The 19,580-nt window shown below is 41.8% G+C and overlaps 1 protein-coding gene across 1 annotated transcript; it reads left to right on the top strand.

Annotated features, from left to right (window-relative positions):
- The first annotated feature begins 4,609 nt into the window (after positions 1-4,609).
- kdelr2.L (KDEL endoplasmic reticulum protein retention receptor 2 L homeolog) lies at positions 4,610-16,556 on the top strand. Its single transcript, NM_001087169.1, is given in 5 exon segments — positions 4,610-4,801; positions 11,268-11,368; positions 13,479-13,637; positions 14,188-14,440; positions 15,842-16,556. Coding segments are annotated over 5 exon segments (639 nt in total). The 5' UTR covers positions 4,610-4,710; the 3' UTR covers positions 15,877-16,556.
- The last annotated feature ends 3,024 nt before the right edge of the window (positions 16,557-19,580 follow it).

The raw sequence follows: 19,580 nt of genomic DNA, 5'->3' as shown, positions 1-19,580 counted from the left end.
AATTGTATTGTTCACCAAGATCAAGCCAAACCTGACGGTTATTTATAGGATAGTGTATACATATATATATATATATATATATATATATATATATATGCAATAGTAAAGTATGCCCCAGCACTCTCTTCAGTGTGTCAGTAGAAATCTCGGTGCTCGCTCCTTAGGAGACGCCATCTCATCCCCTCGTATACACCATAGAAATTAATGAAGCAGCACTCGATTAATGCAAGAGAAGCCTGGTGTGGTGGCTTGCACCATATATATATATATACGGTGCTTAGTGATAGCATCAGTTATAATCGGTGCTTATGGATGTCATTTCTGTCACATGAATCACTGAAACTTGTTTATCACAATAAATAATGTACCCCTTGTTAAAAAATATGAAGATATTAGAGATCTAAAGCATTAACCATGGGATCAGATATAGACAACGTGTGGGTTTTTGATAGGGAAAGGACAAAATAGAACTATTTCTTTAAATCAAGTAGTATGTAACTGAGAAAAACATCAAGGGGCAAATTCACTAACCTGCGGAGTTGCGCTAATGCAGCCTTCACCGCACTTCGCCAGGCGAAGTTACACCAGGGCGCCGCTAATTCACTAAAATTCGAAGTTGCGCTCAGGGAGACGAAAAATAGCGATGTTGCGCTAGCATTAATTCGTCAAGCATAGCGAAGTTACGCTAGTGATGCCTAATTTGCATATGGCACCAAGTTAAGTAAAATGAACGTATATGTAGCAGCAAATACATTACACTACACAAGCCTGGGAAAGCTTCATAATATAAAATAGAGTTGTTATTTTGCCCTACACATGTGCCCACTGTATAGTTTAGGAACCATATGTTAGGAAATGTAGGGGGGAAGGAGGGTGCCCCCAAAAAAATGTATGATCTTTTTCAGCCTATCACCCTTTTTTTTGGGACTTGAAAAATGTAAACTTTTTTTGAAGCAATCCCTATCTACTCTTTTGCACTTCTCCTGGTCTGAAGTGGCGAAGGCAAGTCTGGTGAAAGAGGTAACGTTCAGTAAAATGTGCAAGTTAGTGAATTAGCGTAGTTACATCCCTTCGCCATAGCGCAACTTCGCCTGGCTACTTACGCCAGCGCCTGTTAGTAAATCAGCGAAATGGCGTCATGCTGGCGAATTTGCGCTAACGATAGCCGATTCGCACTGTAGTAAATTTGCCCCCAAATGTCTTGAGATTTGTTTAATTTCATTCTCAGATATTCTTCAACAGACAAAAAGATGAAGACACTCATTTAAGTACCAACTTCAGGAACACCAAAAATTATTTTAGCCAGGGTTTTTTTACCTGTGAGCAAAATTCAGATGCAAAAAGAGTTTGGGAGCAACACAAGCATGAAAAATGTTCCTGGTTGGTGCAAAAAAAGTGGACAGGGGGCTCTCTTTGGCAGTACACATGGTTTTCCAAAACTTGCCCCCAAGCCAGGAATATATTTATATATATTTATATATATAAATATATATAAATACGGCCCTGGCCTTACTTGTGGCATTTGTTTGCCAAAGATGATTGTATGGGTAACATGTAGTAACATGTAACATGTGGTCAGCGCTGCTCCCTTGAAGCATTGGGGTTCTAATTTTGATTCCAACCTTGGTGCTACCTGCAAGGAGTATGTATAATTTCCACACATCTGCTTGGATTTATACAATTCAAAAACAAACATGGGTAAACTGGCTCCCATTAGATTTGACACTAGTGACTGTGTCGTTTGATAGGAACTTCGATTGTAAGCTCCACTGTAGCAGGGATCAATGAGAATGAAGAACTGTCACATACTTAAAGTTATTTTAAAGTTATACAACGCCTTTAAGACTCCTGCTGTAAACCCTCTACTCTAGTCTATCAATTGCCTGGCCATGAATGCTTTTCTGTTTCCGACTTTGCATGTCAGACTGATGCCTGTTTTGAACACTCAAAAGTGAATTTGTGCCGGCTACTTGTTTATCGAACAGACTTTGAGTGGTTATGTATGTACAGCTACAGATTCATTCCATCCAGCAGCAAAAAAACACTAACATCTCGCCAGTAAAACATTAGGTTATTTGCACCATACAGATTTCTGTAAATATTCAGCACAGCATATGAGCATATTATATTCTGCACAGATATCTAATTACTGACAAATGTACAAAATAAAGTAAATATACACATTTCTGCAGAAGTCAATCGGTCGATGGAATGAGCTCGGTGTCAGGAAGGATACTTTGGGACAAATTTACTAAAGGGCCACTTCGGCTAACGCTAGCGAAAGATCGCCGCTAACAGTCCCTGGCATAAATTCGCTAGAGAAGTAGACATACTTTAACGCTACTTCGCACCCTTACGCCAGACGAAGTTGCGCTCTGGCGAAGAGACGTAACTACGCTAATTCACTAACTTGCGGATTTTACTGAACGTTAAACGTCTTGTGCCAGACTTGACTTCGCCAGCTCAGACCAAGTGAAGTGCAATAGAGTAGATAGGAGTTTCTTCAAAAATAGTTGAAATTTCCCCCCGCCCCAAAAAAACGCTGGCGTTTTACTTTTTACTGGGTGATAGGCTGAAAAAGATTGTAAATTTTTTTGGGGTACCCTCCTTACCCCTTACATTTGGCACCTAAACTATACAGTGGGCACATGTGTAGGGCAATATAAGACCTCTATTAAATTTTATTAAGGTTCCCTGGCCTTGTGTAGTGTAATGTAGTTGCTGCAGCATATACGTCCATTGTACTTTAACTGCACGCCGTATGCTAATTAGCCATCCCTATCGTAACTTCAGACTGCTTAGCGTATTATCGCTAGCGCAACTTCGCAACTGTTCAGTAACCTGTGCGCAACTTCAGATTTTCTAGAATTTGCACAGCCCTGGTGAAACTATGCCTGGCGAAGTGCGGCAAAGCCGTCACTATCGCATTTTCGGCGCATAGTGAATTTTCCCCTTTGTATGCTATTCATCAGAGTTGGTAAGCCAGTTTGAAAGTTAAGGGTGAGGTCACACAAGGTGTTTTTATGTTGCATTTTTAAAACCGTGTATTTGAGAGCAAAACACACAAAATGAAGCCCTATTGAAAATAATAGTATTTGCACTATAGCAATTTCCACAGGGCGCTTGCAAGCCAACATCCGCCATGCAACACCAGTATTTGGGTTTTTTAGCAGCCAATACGAAAAGGAATGCCATATTACTGAACTCTATGGAATCCGGCAGGTTGGGAAATACAAGTTGCTGAAATACGATGCATATTTGTAATATGGGGACCAAACTCTCACGAGATGGATTGCACATATATGCATTTGTGGCATTGTATGCAGGCCCGAATTCGTGGAAAGGCCACCTAGCCCCGGGCCTATGGCGGCAAGATTTTAGGGGGCCGCATGCTGCCACATTGGTTCAAAAACACTGGGGATGCAATCATTTTTTAAATTTCCTGTGCACCAATCCCAATTGCTCCGTTCCAGATGATGAAAATTTGCAAAAATAAAGGGGAGGGGACAGGGGCAACAAACGGCAGTGGGCCTAGGGGCGCCCACTATGTAAATCCGGCCCTGGTTTTATATCAGATGTCAGATTTTTCGTCCGAAAATTGATCGGCCAGGTTAAAAAAATAAGTTTGCAGGGACAAACAGGCAGCTACCCTTTGTTTTCCTGGCAATATCGCCTGAAATGGACTTTTTAGTTGATGGACAATTCGTACGATCGTTTCGAGACAATCGTGGTCTCGCGGCGATCGGATCTTTTAAAAATCTTTACATCTATGGCCAGCTTAAAGCTAAGTTTACAGGGGATTGGGGGCACGCCGAGGGGTCTTTTTAAGGGTATTACAAATTTACATGCAGCTACATTGCCGGTAAATTTGTAATACCGGCCCTGGCAGGTATTTTACCGGCTTGGCTGGTAAAATACTGGCCGGGGTGGCAACCCGAACTGATGGTGGGCCCCTAGTCTAAAAATTTTTGGTGCGCCCCTGGTAGGGTTGCCACCCTTTCTGGAAAAAAATACCGGGCTTCCTATGTTGTTGCCATTTTTTCCTATTTATAACACTGGCATCAAGCATCATTTTTACAGGCCAGGCAGGTAGAACAGCAGCCACCCTACCCCCTAGTCTAAAGTTTTTTGGTGGGCAACTGGTATCCCAGTCCGTCTCTGGCCAACCCTAACTCAGCAGCAATAAATTAGTCATCCTACTTCTTATAGGGAAAGGGCACCATTCAGCCTGTTCACACACTTGGGGAATAACAGGACACGTTACGCCTATATTTCACACAGTACAAAAGAGTAAAAAGCTGAACATCTCCGTTTTTCCCGCCATTTTATTCCCCGCTGCAGGTCAGTCAGAGAGAGTGGAATGGAACACATTCCCACAGACACCACAGCTATTTATGACGCCCAGCTCCACGCCACATCTCCCTTTCCAGAGTATTCGACGGTGCCCAAAATATAACGCTTCCAGAACAGAAACTGACGTAGGCGGGGCTTGTACACGTCACCCAGGCTGAGCTTTAGTTACCCGGCATGCATTGCAGCCGCTGCAGATAGGCCACGTCCCCGGGCCACGTAGCTCAGAGCTCGCCATTTTAACGGATTGAAGCCAGTGGCAGCAGTCTCAGTGCCAGCTCTCGGGCCACCTGTCCTCTCTTGTCCCCCGGATTCGCTTAGTCTCATTCCCCCTGCGCCACACCAGTCTCCTCTGCAGAGATGAACGTCTTCAGGCTGAGTGGGGACCTGTGCCACCTGGCAGCCATCATCATCCTGCTGCTGAAGATCTGGAACAGCCGGTCCTGTGCCGGTAAGAGATGCTATAATAACTGGGGACAGTGCGGGCTGCTAGTGGGGAGTGTGTAACAGCTGCAGGGATTGGACTCTTGTCTATTCCCCACTACCTGGGAATGCACAGCCCTTTCTCTTTAGGCAGCTGATGATGATGGAGCCTTGGGGAAACTGCTTGGCTGCTGAACTTATATATATACTGTTTTATATAAACTAACACTGTTTTATAACCCAAAACATATCTTATCAAAATGGAGTTCCATGCAACTTTCCAATAGGCATTAGTTAAACCTTTCCAGTGACTTTAAAGTTATTTCAAAATGCAAATGCAAGCAGCCTTTTATTTATCCCTTTCTGTTTTCTTCTGACTCTTGAAACAATGTAGCAGGAAATCTCTCTCCCCTGCAGGTCTTGTTAATGAGCTGGCTTCTGCTTACATTGTTTCCAGTAGTCAGAACCAGCAGTGCAAGGAATAGAAATGGCTTTCCATGGGCATTAACTACTCATAAAGAGTGCAGTCTGTGTACTTGCAGAGCTGCCCATGCCAGGCGTTTACAGCCCCCCAAATTGGCAGTTAAATTTAGTTGAAACAAGACCATAGTTCCAAACCTGTCCATTTGGCCAAGTTACAAACTACGTTCATGAGTGTAAACGTTAACCATATATAGTATCCCGTAAATCCAGACAACTGGCCCACTAGTTACTGCAGAACTTCAACTCTCAGCATTTCCTCGGATGCTATGGGGTGTTCTATTTAAATCGCAGCATGGAGGACCTGCAGATGTATTTTATTTGACTGGTTGAACATGTTTTGCCCTATTTCTAGTGTTTGATCCTTCAGCCCCAGTGAATAGGGTTAAGGTGGCCATACGCTATAAGATCCGCTCGTTTGGCAAGGTCGCCAAACGAGCAGATATTAACCCGATATGCCCACTAACGGCTGGGCAATTTTGGATGAATCCGAACGTTCAGATTACAATACTACGGATGGGCTCAGACAGGTCGCAGGACCGCATCAACTAGCCAATGCGATCCTAGATCGTACAACAAATGAAAACTTGACCAATCAATATCTGCCCGATTTTTGGACTGATATAGATCGGCAGGACCTATCGGGAGCCCACACACGTGCAGATAAGATGCCGAATCGGTCTAAAGGACCAATATCGGCATCTTTAATCTGCCCAAGTATGGCCACCTTTAGTCGATGAGCTGCTTTAGAACGAAGTGGCTTTGTGTAGTTGTAAAATACAGCAGTTGCATCAAGTAATGGTGTTCCACATTAAAGCAAGGACATTGTCTTGTGGCTGCGTTCTGACCTTGGAGCAGGATGCAAATAATGTGCATTGCATGAAAACATTGGTCCTGGTCACTAAATGCTTTGAGGCATGTGAAAGAGCCTGGAACCCAATGAATCAGTGCTTAGCTCTGATGACAGAGACCTGCAGGTTTGAACTATCACTGGATCTGACGTGGCAGCATCCGACTATGAGGCGTGGTGAGACCATTAGCTAAAAGATCCTATTCTAACGTGCCTCCTCGGCACCCTTTCACAGCTGGATCCTGACTTAGGCAAATCACTGGATGCATTGCATTTCTTTTATTACACATTGTATCACCCTTTTAACCTCTCTCTCTGCTGCAAGCATTTTTGTCTAGATCATCAGAACTTTTTTTAGTTACACATCAGCTCTTGCAATATTTGTTTTTCTCACTTGGCTTTGTGGGCTGGGTTACTTAAAGGTGAAGCCACATCATCAGACGTGACTGTTACAATCCACGGATTCTATTCTGTGTTTTAATTATTGCCAAGAATACCGTTTGTTTTATTTCCAAGATCAAATATTTTTTTGTTTTATTTTTGTATTGATAAATAATATGAACGGGCCCTTTTTGCATGCAGCATTTACAACATTTTGCATTCATTCATTTTACTTAAAGCTGTCCATTCTTAAAAGTGATCTCTTTACTATTTACTTTAACCATAATTTAAGGTACAATTTAATTAGTCCTGTTCATTTTTTACCCCACTTTTTTTTTTTTCTTTTTTTTTTTTATTATTGGTTTGCAGCTTTGTGCCCTTTGCATACCAGAGGTATGACTGGAAGTTGCATTGGAGTAGCCCTATATGAAGTCAGATACAATAGTACAAAAAGCAAAACTTTTAGCTGCCGAAGAAGCAGCAGCTGCAGGTTTTTGTTTTGTTTGTAAGCCTTATCTTAAGTGAATAGGTTTGGTGTCACCTGAGAAATAATAACTTGGAAAAGTTAGGATCTAGAGTCAGCTGTGTAGAGGTGGCCACACAAAGACCAATCTGAAATTTTGGAAGGTTTTCACTGGATCAGCAAATGTATAGTATTTTTCACACAGCATTTTCAATACAGACTGACGGCATGGCATTTTTCGGTTTTTTTTATTGCCTGCTGGTGTCAAACCAACCTGTCTGTCATTGCCCTTTGAAACCATGAATGCTAATATTTAATCAGATGTATGGGATCCGTTATCTGCAAACCAGTTATCCAGAAAGCATCGAATTATGGAAAGGCCATCTCCCATAGACTCCTTTTATCCAATAAGGAAAGGAGCAATCTAACATGATGGGCATTGTGAGCCATGAAGAGCATTTGGACCACTACCTTTCTGAGAACCACTTCAATAGTGTTGTGCAGACCTGAACCCAATGGTCACATGGGTATCTGATGTGACACTAATGTAGGTCCTATGGAGACCTGCTGGGTGTCACCCAGTCAACAAGTTTTTCAAACTTTTTCTGCTGGCTCCATTAATGTGTCGGTAGAAGCTGTCAGCAGCTTTTATCATCCCATGTATAGCCAGATTTTGTCAAGGGACAGCTCACCCCCCTGGCGGTGCAATTCAATGTTTCTTATGGCTGAATCAAATCATATGCCTTAAGGGGAGTGCAGCCATTGTTCTGATGCACATTCGTTAGAATGTCAAAAGATAAGCAAATTCCTGTTATCCTGGTGGACCAATGACATGCAGATGAACCCAGAAGGCGTATACTCTGTGGTGCTTGATGCTTCCCTTTTGCCACATTAGGGCAAGGGCACTTGGAGCATAGGCTATGCTGCTGTCAGCCTGCATATTTTGTTGCAGGCTGATAGAAGCAGATCCGCTCCATGCCCCATCTCTATTGATTGCAATAAGATCTGCTAGGGTGCAGTCACACAGAGCGAAGGTTGGCTCAAAATTCAAAAGGAGATGTTTTTGAGATGACCTCCACTGCGCGAAAACTGTTCAGATGGATGAAGCTGAGGCACAGAGTGGATCCACTTATCTCCGCCTGCAAAATCTATGCAGGCAGACAACAGTGAAGCCTAAGCTCTGTTTGTCCTTGCCCTTAAGTGTTTTAGAGGTGGGTAGCAGCCAGAAGGTGCCGAGTGCCATCATGAGAGCCTGAAAATGATCACCTGACGGGAAATAATGCAAATTCTAGAGGTAACAGGAGGAAGTGTGTGAGTAAATGACACTTCTCTATAGATTGGTGGATGTCAACCCGCATGTCTAGTGCATGTGTTGAGCTTCCCTTTGGCATGGCTTCCTATGGCCAGTGTTAGATATATGATATGATGTGATATATGATCACTGCAAGCTTTCTTGAGATATCCGTAATGTGGTCACTCCAATAAGTTGTCCTCTTTAAAGAAAAAAAAAAATCAATCCCCTGCCTGGTTGTGAAATTCAGCAGGCCACTGGCAGCCAGTTTCCAAAATGGAATATTGCAGAACATTAAGTTGGATCAGAACTACAGACACATTACTCCATTCTTTTGGGGACAGTAAATATAGAATTTGTAAGCCAGGGAGCACAGGTGGGCTCAAGGCATTGGGGAAGTCAATAGGCAGAGCGTTCTTGTGCCTGTCATCACCTTTAGTATGGTGTTGGATAATACTCTGATCTGATTGATGTTATGGGACTACAAGTCTGCACATTTCTCTGTGTACATGCCCTTAGGCTACGAGGATTTTTTTGCAGTTAATCATTGATCAATGGCAAGACATTGGATTGGCCCAATCTGTCCTCCAATGCAAAGCCTTAAAACCACTTGGGAGTACATGTGACTGTAAGGATTTAAATGGCATGTGGGCTTCTGGGATTCATGCAGCCCATTTGGCATAGGTGTTTGTTTGTGCAGTCAGTAAATACAACCAGTTCACTATGTCTGGTCTCAAATAATCAACAATAACATGCCCAGGCAAAAATGCATCATTGGCAGTTAATAGGTATACCCCAAGAGGGTTCCACCATGCATAACTATGTGCATGAACCATTAAGGGATGTAAAAGCTATAATACTGACTTACTGTCAGATGTGGAGATAAAACTTCACAATAAATATATTACAAGACATCCGAGTCTCACTGATAAAGTCATGGTGATGTTACAGATGTACTCTTCTTCTTCCCTATGGAGTGTAATTACTAAACCCATTCTGGAAGATAATAATGGGTTCCTTGTATCGCCAACCTATAATTAAATGCTGGTCCTTGGAGTTGATATGGTAACCCGGTAATGTGATATGGTAACCTGGTAATGAGCGATTAGATACAGTGTGAACATAGTCCCTGCATTGTGAAACAGGAAAAGATTTCAATCTGTTTGTGTAGCTCTTTCTCAGTTTTGTACTGACCTTGTTTCAGATCCTTTTCTGGTTTATGGAAATCCCATTTCATGCTTAATTGCATCTCCCATCACAGAGAACCAACATATTCGACAACATGTATTTTTTTCTAAACATACACTTAATGTTGAAGTTGTGTTATTTTTGTGACAATACCTTTTTTCCATTCTCTTGCTCCAAACACCTTTAGTCTCCATGTTGTGGTCCTAGTAGATGACTTGCATGGGAGTGGCTCAGCAATGGACTCTGGCCTGAAGGAAGCCTTTTATCATTTCTTTTGTCCTTGTGCCAAGACCCTGTTATCTCCTCCCCTGCTGAATAACATGTCTGCTCAGTCAAAGTACTGCTCTATATAAATAATCTATTACAGGTATGGGACCTGTTATCCAGAATGCTTGGGACCTGGGGTTTGCCGGATAACGGATCTTTCCGTAATGTGGGTCTTCATGCCTTAAGTCTACTAGAAATTCATTTAAACATTAAATAAACCCAATAGGATGGTTCTGCTTTCAATAAAGATTAATTATATCTTAATTGGGATCAAGTACAAGCTACTGTTTTATTATTACAGAGAAAAAGGAAATCATTTTTAAAAATTTGGATTATTTGGATAAAATGGAGTCTATGGGAGACTGCCATTCCGTAATTCTGAGCTTTCTGGTTATTGGTATACGGTTAAAATTGTCCAAAATGCCCAACCAAATCTTTTACACCCTACTGCCTATCGTACAGGCATGTATGTCACCTTGAACTTCATTTCAGTGGACCATGCTGCGATCCTGTAAAGGTGGCCAATTATGATATTTCCTGGAAAAGTTTGTTCGTTTTCAACACACACATGTAGAGCTGAATTGTCTGATATACAGGTAGAAACATAATAATTCTACCTGTGTCTGACGATTCAGCAATAACAATGGCCAATGTACGGGTGCCTTCAAAGGCACCTGATCAAAATTTTCCGGCCAGATCGACAAACCGACCGACATCTGTAGTCTCGTATCCCACCATACATGCACCGAATATTGTACAAAATTCTTTTTTTACAATATAATTGGTGTGTCTATGGCCACCTTAAGATCACAGATGATCTGTCCAAAGGACGTAAACAGAAGTCTTTGGTCCTTCTCTTCCTGTGTTTTCAGGCCTGAATGTGGACTATGTTTCTGGCCGATGGACATCTATTCAGTGCCCGTTAGCCATGTGGTTATATACCCTGGAGTCTTGGCCAAGGTATGACCACGTGTGGCAAATTAGTGGCGTATGACTGATGGTGTGGTTGCTCTTTAGTGATAGCGGACACTTAAAATTACTATTGTGCAATAAAACTTGCAAGGAACTCAAGATGGCATTAAACAGAGACTGCTCTCCACAATCACCCCTGGCCCCTTGCTCGCCACTGCTATGGACCTCTAGGCATCCTTCTCCGGCTTGTGGGAGACAAGCCTGTCTTTGTACCCAATTTCGGCACTAGTCACTAAGCACCAAGGGGACTATGCTCTGCTCTGGAGAAAGGCTAAAATGAAGTAAGCTTTATCAGAAAGGTTGTGTATCTCCTTGATGTCTCCGTTTTATATTAAGCTCTGTGCGGAGATTAGCCCATATTTATACTAGTCGGTGCTCTTTTCTTACTCTTGGCTTCGTTTTGTCTGCAGGGCCAGATATCTGCATTTGCCAGAAGTGTAAACGGTACCATGCTTGGCACACTTCTCCTTCCTACACTTTTAATTCTATGTTCAGTTGAAGATGGTAATATTGAAGGGTGTATTTCGTTTTAACAGACTGAATATGCACAGGATATTGCTGAGCTGTCAGACGTTCTAATATCGTTTTTGTTCTCTTTGCAGGTATATCTGGAAAGAGTCAGCTCCTATTTGCAATGGTGTTCACCACCCGGTACCTGGATCTCTTCACATCATTTATTTCATTGTACAACACATCTATGAAGGTATGTGAGTAATTTAGATCAAGGCTTACTTTTAACTGGAATGAAAAACCGAAAACATAATTTGCCTATTGAAAGACAAATGAATTCTAGCCAATTTTTCAGTTAACCGTTAGTATCATTTATTTGAGATTATTGCCATTGAAATTGTATGCTTGTCCTATTTAATACTCTGCACTATTCTGAATTTTGAAACATTGCAGCAGTAGCTAGTTGATTAACTGACCTGTAAAGAAGCATTCTCTGCTTAATTCTGCTACTCTCTTTCAAGAGACGTAATCCGGAAATGCAAACTATAACTTTTAATTGCAGTCATCGTTACAAATAGCCAGACATGTTGGCCGCAAAGATCGTGTAGAGACCTTCAACCCAGACAAGGCTCCTCAGGGGATTTTCATGGCCCCAAAATGCTTAAAGGGGTTGTTCATCTTTAAATTAACTTCTAGTATGATGTAGGGACGGATAGTCTTAGACAATTGGTTTTCATTTTTTATTAGTGGTTTTTGAGTTATTTTGCTCGTTATTCAGCAGCTCACCGGTTTGCAATTTCAGCAGTCTGGTTGCTAGGGTCCAAATTACCCTAGCAACCACACACTGATTTTAATAGGAGGCTGGAATATGAATAGTAGAGTCCCTGAATAGAAAGATGAGTAATAAAAAGTAGCAATACTATTAAATTTTTAGCCTCAAAGACCATTGTTTTAGATGGGGTCAGTGACCCCCATTTGAAAGTCGGAGAAAGAGTCAGGAGACGAAGGCACATAATTCAAAAACTATAAAAACTAAAACATGAAAACCAAATGAAAAGTTGCTTAGAATTAGCCATTCTATAACATACTAAAAGTTAACTTAAAGGTGAACCAAGATTTTCATATAATCCTGTTTATTAAATAGCAGTTTTCATATTAAGAACTTGTCACACCAAGCCTACAATCTACAGTGGGGAAGAAAAATCCCCTTCCTTTAGTCCTGACATCACTGCACACGGCATTGGACTGTTAGTGGACAGATCAGGTGGATTTCAACAAGAAAATGTATACTCCCATTTCCATGCCAAAATGCGCCCCATCAGTGATGGCACAAAAGGAAGCAGATCATGGCATATCACATCAGGCGGTGACATGCCTCTAATAGTAAAGTACATTTTTCACCTTCTAAAAGCTGCTCTGGGAGGGGGGGGGGTCGCTGACCCTGTAAGCTGTTGTAAATTGATACATTTAGTTGATACATTTGTTATCTTTGTCCCTGCTGAGCAGAATCCCTGAGTTTCATTAAAGGGGTTGTTAAACTTAAAATAGTTAGTTGTTTTTCAGATAGATTACCAGAAAGGACGACTTTTTCCAATTACATTCTATTTTCCATGTGTCGCCGTTTTTCTAATATTGAAGTGTAAAGTGTCCCTTTTCACCTTCTAAAGCAGCTCTGGGAGGGTGGGTCGCCGACCCTTTAAAGTGTTCTAAATGTATACATTTCTTATCTTTGTTCAGGCAGCTGTTGGAATTGATACAATAGTTGCTAATACCCCAGAGATGCTGCTGAGAAATGTATCAACTCAATGTTGCAAAATTGTATTTGAGTCTGGCAGCTCAGTAATTCAGGTGCAAACACCAGAGACACGAACATTCAGCTTTTGGAAAAACAGTAAAAAAAAATAAAATAATGGAAAGTCATGTGAAAAAAAAAGTGTTTGGAAGGTGAACAACCCCTTTAAAGGCAGCTGTTAGAATTGATGCAATAGTTGCACAGATACTGCTGAGAAATGTATCAACTAAATGTAGCACATTGTAACAGTTCAGATGCTCCTGGTTCAATGAGCTGCCAGACTGAAACATCAGAAACAGGAACATCAAATTTTAGATTTCAATTTTGGAAAAAACTGTAAAAAAATCACTCTCACTCTCTCACTCTCTCACTCTCTCACTCTCTCACTCTCTCACTCTCTCACTCTCTCACTCTCTCACTCTCTCACTCTGCTGAACTCCATGCTGGGGAATCAGGTTCACTAAAGGCTTTGGGCCTTAAAGATAGACCTGTGCAAAAGAAGGTGAAGCATTGTATGTATTGCATTTATATAAATAAATATAATCTGAACATTTCTTTGCTATTTTCTCAGGTCATCTATATGGGATGCGCATATGCAACAGTCTATCTGATCTACATGAAATTTAAGGCCACATACGATGGGAACCATGACACTTTCCGAGTGGAGTTTCTTGTAGTCCCCGTTGGTGGATTATCGGTCCTCGTCAATCATGACTTTTCTCCTCTTGAGGTATGTCCGTTATGTTATATGCTGTGGTCCAGTGGTGTGTGGATTCAGTGTGATGAAATCCATACATTCACCAGCTGTGCTGAAAATCAGTAGAACAAGACATACATAGTAGAGGCAGGCATACTTGTCTTTTGGAAATGTTGCCTGCATTCCATATGCATAGCCTATATTCCAGTAATAGTTTACCCGAAGCTGCACTAATCTCTAATATTATTCCAAACTGGATCATCTTTTGATTCTGTTATTTGTAGTTCCCTTTTGTGAAAATCTGAAGGACTGATTCGGTTAAAAGGCAGTGTCAGCTTGGCTGCCCTCAAGCTATTTAAACATACAGTGAAAAATGTATTTGTGTACATAGCCATAATTGTAAGCATAATGTGGCTTTGGAATCTTGCTTATCTCATCTGTGTTTTATGAGATCATATCCTGTGATTGATGTGTTCACTACAATACTGCATTTATATGAGACAATTATGCAGTGAGCAATTTGTGCTCAATAAGGCCTTTACTTATCATGGGGGGAAGTCTAATAACTGTCATTTTTCTGTAGATCCTTTGGACCTTTTCCATCTACCTGGAGTCTGTGGCTATCCTGCCTCAGTTGTTCATGATCAGTAAAACAGGAGAAGCTGAGACAATCACCACCCATTACCTGTTCTTCTTGGGCTTGTACCGTGCCTTGTATCTATTCAACTGGATTTGGCGTTTTTCTTTTGAGGGCTTCTTTGATCTGATTGCCATTGTGGCAGGCGTGGTGCAGACTATCCTTTATTGTGACTTCTTCTACTTGTATGTGACAAAAGGTAAGTCTGGTCCAGTGTATGCACTCTCTGCCTACAGATTGGAAAGGATTCTTCTCTATGCGTAACATAAAACAATACATTTTTTATGTATGCAGGAGCCATAATACTAGATTACTTAATCCTAGGGATGCACCGAATCCACTATTTTGGATTCGGCCAAACCCCCGAATCCTTTTCAAAAGATTCGGCCGAATACCCAATCCAAATTCTAATTTGCATATGCAAATTAGGGGAGAGAAGGGAAAAACATTTCTTACTTCCTTGTTTTGTGACAGTCACACATTTCCCTCCCGTACCCTAATTTGCATATGTAAATTTGGATTCGGTTCGGCTGTGCAGAAAGATTCTGCCGAATCCTGCTGAAAAAGGCAGAATCCAGGACCGAATCTTGGATTCGGTGCATCCCTACTTAATCCATATAGGGAGCAGATAACGCATGGAAGTATAGGTACAATAAAGTAAAATTTCCATAAGTCATGTATTGTGCAGTCAATTTGAGTTCCCCCCCCCCCACCGGAATTGCGTTTTTAACCCTAAATTTACTGATTTTGAGTTTTTCCTCCATTGGCGTTTTTTCTTAAATTAGAAAACATTTGAGGTATGAAAAGAACCCCCAGAAATCTCTAAAGCTTGACCTTTGATAAATCTGCCCCTTAATGTGCCTTGTAAAGACTTTTCTGTATGCTCAGAAAGGCATCTGATCAGTTGAGGGCGTAAGTCCCATACACAGGCCAACACTGACTTGAATTAGTTGTCGTTTTAAAGGCCTGTAAACTAGTGATGTGCGGGCCGGCCCAAAACCTGCGTATTTGGGCAGGGTCCTGCACAAAATCTTCGACCTAGCACTGCTGGCTTCCGGCCCCTAAATGTATAGACCCACCATGCCCCTTTTATGACGGCACTGCAGGGCGGGCCTTTAAATAGAGCGGGAACGGCGGACTGGGTGCAGATTGGGAGGCGGCAGGTTAGGGTCGGGTAGCACACCACTACTGTGAACAGCACCAAACATTGGCAAACCTAATTTATACTATGGTTGTGGTGTGTAGTGCTACTTGTTTTGTCTATGATCCAAAGTATAATCTATAATCTGTATAGATATTTGTCTTATAAAGTGAAAAGGTGAAAAAATCATACACGGTAGTCACATCCCGAAAAAGCCCCCAGTCCAAGGGCCATATAATTTGGTAAAGTCAAACAAAAGCAGAAGTTGGGAGAGACTTACTGTTTATGATTTATAAAAAGTAGAAAATGTTTAATGTCCTAAATGAACAGTAAGTCTCTCCAACTTCTGCTTTTGTTTGACTAACCCTAATTTATAGCCTGGCTAAAGAGTGGATTTTTCTTTGATTGAATTCATTACCATTTAGTTAACTTTTTTTTTTTTTTCACTTTTCTTTGCAGTACTTAAAGGAAAGAAACTAAGTTTGCCAGCGTAAGTGCCAAAGATTGCGACCAGCAGCTGTCCCCTCCACCAGCTGGACAGAACAATCCTCACTTCGTGTGAAGGTTAAAGATGCCTGAAGCAGAGTCAGAAACACTACTTTTATATACCGAACTGCCCAGTTTGCTGCTGGAGAGGCACAGAACAAGGTCCCAGGCCAGCCTCTCCCACAGCAAAATTGCTACATCACCAACGACTCGATAAAACAACCTGATTTGTTTTATGCATCTTGCCTTTCCTGGTTTTATATTCTGATGTATAAAGATTTTTTTACATAAGAAACGTATGCTGTAATGAGCAATTTCAGTGCGCAGTTTCAGTTTAATAGTTGTAAAAGTGAGATTTTTTTTGTGCAGTTTACAACTAGGTTCAAGTGCAAAAATTTTTTTTCCTCCCTCTCTGTTCCAAGCTCATTAAGGGGCGTTTAAGCCCCTTTATCAGATTGTATCCATTTTAACTCCAGTCATTCCACTATAATTTATGTTGTTTTAGACAATACATATTCCAGTTTTCTGATGTTTAACAGTTGCTTCTTTTCTTTTTTTCTATAAACATTCTCTATGGTGGGTGCATGGGGTGGGAGGGGGGTTTTAGACTTTTCTTTCTACTTTTTGTTTCTTTAGAGGATACAAATTCACAAAAAGGTTTCTTTCCAAATAAATTTCTATCACAGTGCATTAATAGTGATGTGTTGTGAGACTCTTTGGCAACAGATCAAAAGCATTGCCATTGGTCAAAAACAAACCTTCACAACTCACTAAAACACACAAAAATAAATTGATCGTTATTATTATTGCTTTAAAGTCCCACATCTGATGAGTACTCAAGGCTGTGGTAGCATAAGGGAAAATGTATGTTGGCCATACAGCGATATTTTTCTTATTCAAAGTGTTTTAAAGAGTACTTGTACTTAAGTATCTTTCATAAAGAAAAACACAGATTTTTGTCAATCTTAACTTGCTCGGGATGTGACATGGATCTGCTGTTTCGCAAGACAGCCAACCAGCTCAATCATCGCAATGACGAAGCCCGATCTAAGGGGCCCTCTTCAGGCACCGACTCATTAATGCCAAAGTCTGTCCTACGCCATTCATATTTTCTTTGGTCATTCAACATTTTAGGATCCTGCAGTAACTGTTCATTGATCTAAAATATCTTATCTAATAAAAGATACTTGTTGGAAATTCTGTAATCGTCGTTGCTGGATAATTTATTTAGAGCTAAGTTTGTCAAGGACTATAAATTTGGTGACCTGTGAATGCAGGTAGTGGAAGGTTGTAGTGAAGGCAAAGGTTTTCTTCGTCATTGGTGCTCTAGAGCAGGGCTGTCCAACTGGCTGCCTGCACCCCCCCCCCTTCTGTGGCCCCCCACATGCTGTGTCTGCTTACCATATGTAAGATTTAAAAGGTATCACTACAGAGAATAACTGGCCCCTGCATTGTTTAAACCTCAAATTCAGACTAATCCCCTGTATTGTTCACACCTGTGATCCCCCTGCATTGTTCACACTTGTGACACCTCTATATTGTTTATACCCCAAAGCCCTGTACTGTTCACACCTGAGACCCAGACTGAAACTGCCCACATTGATCACCTGTTCACACTATTCAAAATGCTAATGGGGCACCAGCACTGTCACTGTATGTCGTACATCTTAGAATGATAGCTTTCCCTGTCTCCTGCTCTGGTCTGCCTTCCTTCCCTGTGTGTGCCATTCTCTGCTTGCCCAGTGCTGCTTGTGTGTGTGTGTGTGCCATTCTCTGCTTGCCCAGTGCTGCTTGGGCGTGCCATTCTCTGCTTGCCCAGTGCTGCTTGGGCGTGCCATTCTCTGCTTGCCCAGTGCTGCTTGGGCGTGCCATTCTCTGCTTGCCCAGTGCTGCTTGGGCGTGCCATTCTCTGCTTGCCCAGTGCTGCTTGGGCGTGCCATTCTCTGCTTGCCCAGTGCTGCTTGGGCGTGCCATTCTCTGCTTGCCCAGTGCTGCTTGGGCGTGCCATTCTCTGCTTGCCCAGTGCTGCTTGGGCGTGCCATTCTCTGCTTGCCCAGTGCTGCTTGGGCGTGCCATTCTCTGCTTGCCCAGTGCTGCTTGGGCGTGCCATTCTCTGCTTGCCCAGTGCTGCTTGGGCGTGCCTTTCTGCTTGCCCAGTGCTGCTTGGGCGTGCCTTTCTGCTTGCCCAGTGCTGATTGTGTGTGCCATTCTCTGCTTGCCCAGTGCTGCTTCTGTGTGCCATTCTCTGCTTGCCCAGTGCTGCTTCTGTGTGCCATTCTCTGCTTGCCCAGTGCTGCTTGGGTGCCATTCTCTGCTTGTTTGTTCTTGGGGTTTGTTAGCATTTGTTGTTAAGGGCCCCTAAGGTGTTTAATCATGTGTTGGGGGGTTGTTGTATTATCCACAAGGGAGGATGAGGCATATGGATTTAAGGGTATGTTTTTAACATGACTTACATTTTTCACATATGAATGATGAGGGATTTCCCTGCAGTGAGCACCAACCATTTGTTTTTTTGGTGTGCTACCACCGTTAACGTGGATATGATCTTAAGAGTTCTTGTGGTAACATGGGTGTGGTTTACAGTGGGTGTGGTTTAAAAGGGGGCATGGCCAACACTGACTTCTATTATAGGCCCTCCACCACATAGGCCAGTAAAATTTTGGCCCTCGATACCCCAGAAGTTGGACAGCACTTTTCTAGAGCAACCTATGCAGCTAGATCTTCAGCAAAGAAGACAACTTTAGGCTCTGCAGTATTCCCCAATGATGCAGCCTGCAATGGTGCGTGGAGGATCAAGGTACCCACCACATCTTAGCTGTGTGGACAGATATAGCTACAAGTATCTGCTTGGGACTCGGTGCAGGCCCTTTGGTGCCTACATGGTAAACATGGCGTTTGTTCAGTATTTTCTTGCTTACTCAGGACATTTCAATTAAAAAATATTCTTGAAAGTTGAAAATAAGGTTTCATTATAGCCTTTGTACAAGGTTTCCAAGTTGGGGAAAACCAACTGAAGGGGAAGGCAGTCTTTGCTTGTGTGACTGCAGGGCTGTGATTGACCATCTCCTTCCTACTGTGTTTCTGGCAGGGACGGCTGAAACACACCCACCCCTCATTTTAAACATGGACTATATTAGATTAATAGAGAGCTTCAATAAAGGGGCCATTTTAAAGATATTAAATTTTAGCCTAAAGTAAAGCCAGCCCCGTATAGTATTCATTATTGCCTACAAGATTGGGGGGCTTTTTCATTTATTGCTGATTTCTCCTTTAAAGGAAAATTATACTCCCAAACAGTGTAGGTCTCTATAAAAATATATCTGGTAAAATAGCCCATATATAAAACCCTGCTTTGTCTCTAAATAAACAATTTTCATACTGTTTTTGCAATATGTGCCATTGGGTAATCCTAAATAGAAAATTGTCAATTTAAGTACTAAGAGCTGTCTCCTGGGATCCTACAATTCACAGTGCACACAAACCAAGGGCACACATACATGTTGGGTCACACGAGGCAATTAATGGACAAAGTTCTCAGAGCTGCATTATTTCTGGTTAGCGCACAGACCAAAATTGTGGCTTAAGGGAACAGATGCAAAAGGCCAATATTTACTTAAATATATATTCCAGTTTGGGAAGATTCTTTAAAATACCACTTAATATGACATAAACTAGGGGTGTCCAAACTTTTTGCAATAAGGGCCAGATTTGG

Source organism: Xenopus laevis, chromosome 9_10L, assembly GCF_017654675.1.
Source record: "Xenopus laevis strain J_2021 chromosome 9_10L, Xenopus_laevis_v10.1, whole genome shotgun sequence".
NCBI classification, from domain to species: Eukaryota; Metazoa; Chordata; class Amphibia; order Anura; family Pipidae; genus Xenopus; species Xenopus laevis.
Note: the sequence above shows the minus strand (reverse complement) of the source record. Positions and strands in the feature narration are given on the sequence as shown.